We start from the raw sequence: 3,275 nt of genomic DNA, 5'->3' as shown, positions 1-3,275 counted from the left end.
TTAGAACATTTTGACGCTAGACATTTCATTTTAGGGCAAAAAGACACCTGACATTTGATAGAATAGTTACTTTGACCCTTATTCTTTTTTGGAGTATTTTAGCTCTCAACGTTTAATTTTAGGATGAAAAAGCCCGTATTTTGGAGCATTAATTGTGTGTTAACTAACAATTTTCATCCATGGAGGAGTCTTGATGCCGAAAATGAAATGTTTGGACCAAAATGCTCCAAAAAAAAAGAATAAGGGTCAAAATGATTAATACACAATAAGGTCTAATTTCAACATTATGCCTAAGTTAATAGTATCAATGAATTTGACTGATTAACAACAGAAGTCTCGATTACAATTGTTCGCACCCCAAATAAAAAAATTTCAAAGACGAAGGAACAGAAGTACAAACTAAAGTGATACAAAACCAAATCCTATAATGTTTTTATCTAAGGTATTATTCTCATGTTTTCTAAAATTTACTTCATTTCTCACTATATATATGTATACATCATCTTCCATTTTATCTCCAGTTACTGGATTGATATTTTTTTTTCACACGTTGAAGTTGAACTGCTGCTGTAAGAACAAAAAATCATCAGAGTTCAAGAAATTATCTGATGCAATATCAGCTCCATCTAGCCATGGCTGGAAATCCATGCCATTGTTGTAGTAATTAGTAGAGGGATTTATAAAAGATGAGTATTGATGAGAGTAACCAATCTGGCTAGCTTGAAAGTAGTCCGGATTCGGGTTGTCGTTAACCGGGACGTTAACGTAATAATTAGACAAATCTGAAACCGGCGAAACTTGAGTCTCTGATGAGGCTGAGGTGCTGGAATTTTCAGTGGTGATGTAACTTAGGGTTACTCGTTTGCCTCCGAACTCCTGAGGCATAACGAATTGTCCCGCGGTGGTGGAGGCCACTGTGGTGGTCGTGGAATTGGCGGCGGAAGCTTGGATTTTTTCGACTAACCTCGGCATCCATAGGTAACGCATAGTGTCCTTGAATTGCTTGCTGTTCACGTCACATTTAAGTTGCTTGGCATGCTTTTGGACTCGAGTTCTCCAGTAGTTTTTGATCTCATTGTCCGTTCTTCCGGGCAAGTGTTGAGCAATCTTCGACCATCTGCAATCGATTTAACGAAAATGATAACGTTATCGACATAGTCACATACTCACAGTCAGAGTAACAAAAACTCTGGGTTCATCTCTGAGTGTTGTCATATTACATCATTAATTAATAAGATTTCGAGTTCGAGTTAAAAGATTACCGGTTTCCCCACCGAGAGTGAAGTTCGAGAATCATAAATTGTTCTTCGAGGGTGATGTTTCCGCGTCGAACATCTGGACGAAGATAATTTAACCATCTTAATCTGCAGCTTTTTCCAGTGCGTTTGAGACCTGTATGTGTCGTTGGAATTCTATTTAGATACCATAAGCTTTGGTAAAGTTATGTACATATGTATAGATGGATGGATGCATATATGTATGAATGCATGTATATGTGTATGTATGTTTGTATATGTTGTAGAACAAGTGCTAGATATGAGCTGTTGCTTTTTTGCTTGAAAACTTTGATTATTATACGAACATCATGAACCTCACACTCAAAGCCACAAACTCTCTTGCTTTTTTTCCCATGGAACATGCAGCTTTTACTTTTCCAAGCTGGTAATAATTTAACCCCCAAAACTAAAAGCGAGTGTGAGAGAATGCTTTGATTCAACTCCTAAACCCTAAATGTTAAAAATTTCAAATTTTCGTATAATTTAAATATTTATTTTGTATTATCTTTAATGATCTAATTTTACGCTCCTAAAATTTTATGATTTTACATCCCTTAAAGTTCTAATATACTTCCTAAAGGTTCACAACCTCTTATAAAAAATCATGCGTGCATCCCCAAATATGATATTAATCATGTTTTGAGAATTCAATCAAAACACTTTGAAGCTTTGGATCAATTTAAAATTTGAACAATAGTTGGAGGATATCCGATAGAATTAACCCAAACGAAAGAAAGAATGAAAAACCAGGTTTCTTTTCCTTTTCTTCCTCATCAGAAACTGAAAAGGTAAATATGAAGTTGGCAGTTCTGTACTGTTTTATGCCATGAAAAACAATAAGCTCTCAACTCCATTAAGTCCATAACATGATGAAACCATTTATATACATAAATACATACATACATGCATATATATATATGTATATATTACCTGCGTCATGAGCAAGAGAATTCCATCGACCTTCACCATAAGTAGCAATGTAATTGACGAGCTTTAAATCTTCTTCAACAGTCCAAGGACCTCTTCTCAGATCCATCTGATCATCTTGTTGATCACTTTGCACGTTACCCTTTGCTTTAACATCCATTATTTCCCCTTTAATGGAGTTTCTCAGAATATATATATATATATATATATATATATATATTATGTATGTATGTATATGAGAAAAATATCCTTGGTGATAGAGAAAAGGAAGGAAGAAGATAAGGAGAGATGGCTCAAAGTGGGGGGTTTTATAGATGGAGTTTGGTCTTTGAAAATGGAAGTAGCAAAAGGGGTAGCTCCCCAATAGGAACTTGCTTTGGTTTAACTACACAAATTAACTCATTAATTAATGGACTCAATTGTAATTATTATTGTAGCAAATAGGCCCTTTGAAGCTTGACCTTTTGACTTTTTTTTTCTGTGTGTTTGTCTTTTTTTTTTCTTTTTAATTTTCATCAGCCCATGGAAATCGTTTTCTGTTCTTTTTCTTTTTTTTAATTGTCTAATTCTGAATTCCATCCTTGTATTTTACAAATATTGAAAAGTTAATTCTTATATGTTAATTTATAAGAATTAGATCTTTCTGCTTTGTGAATAATGAGAAGTTAATCTAATTGTTTATACATATTTCAACTCGAATTAAGGACGAATCCAGAGTAGACAGTGGTTATTTTTAAGAATGTACATAAGATCCGAATTCAACGAGTTTCAATCTAATTTAATATAGTTATTTTTTTATAAATTAATTTTGGATTGGGGTTTTTTGAAGGTAATAACGAGAGTTTATGTTTGTGGTGAAAAATTTCTGACATAACCAGATCCAAGATAATAATATAATTATTTCTTATATATTTAAAGATAATTGTGATAATACCTTTCTCTCTATATTTATTTTTAATTAAGTCCTTATTTTACCTAATAAAATGATAATTCAATTTTTACCTTAAAAATCGAGTTAAGTTTCAAGTTAGGTCGGATCTCAATTTTTATTTACATATAAATTATTAAATT

General features: G+C 32.8%; 1 protein-coding gene across 1 annotated transcript; it reads right to left on the bottom strand.

The window, feature by feature from the left end:
• Positions 1-436: 436 nt before the first annotated feature.
• On the bottom strand, positions 437-2,379 carry LOC120178434 (transcription factor MYB108-like). The gene is made up of 3 exons (XM_039184278.1): positions 2,208-2,379; positions 1,263-1,392; positions 437-1,117 (listed from the first exon to the last, which is right to left on the bottom strand). The coding sequence occupies exons 1-3, from the start codon at positions 2,362-2,364 to the stop codon at positions 544-546; spliced, it is 861 nt and encodes a 286-aa protein (XP_039040209.1). The 5' UTR covers positions 2,365-2,379; the 3' UTR covers positions 437-543.
• Positions 2,380-3,275: the final 896 nt, after the last annotated feature.

The sequence above is a fragment of the Hibiscus syriacus genome, unplaced genomic scaffold (assembly GCF_006381635.1).
Source record: "Hibiscus syriacus cultivar Baekdansim isolate YM2019G1 unplaced genomic scaffold, ASM638163v2 tig00112349_pilon, whole genome shotgun sequence".
Lineage (NCBI taxonomy): Eukaryota > Viridiplantae > Streptophyta > Magnoliopsida > Malvales > Malvaceae > Hibiscus > Hibiscus syriacus.
The sequence above is the reverse complement of the archived record's forward strand: the minus strand, read 5'-3'. Positions and strand labels throughout refer to the sequence as shown.

Coding starts and splice junctions, on each gene's coding strand:
- LOC120178434 (XM_039184278.1), bottom strand. CDS start 2,364: ATGGATGTTAAAGCAAAGGGTAACGTGCAAAGTGATCAACAAGATGAT. Junction 1,393..2,207: donor TTCTCTTGCTCATGACGCAG/GTAATATATACA, acceptor CGACACATACAG/GTCTCAAACGCACTGGAAAA. Junction 1,118..1,262: donor CACTCTCGGTGGGGAAACCG/GTAATCTTTTAA, acceptor AATCGATTGCAG/ATGGTCGAAGATTGCTCAAC.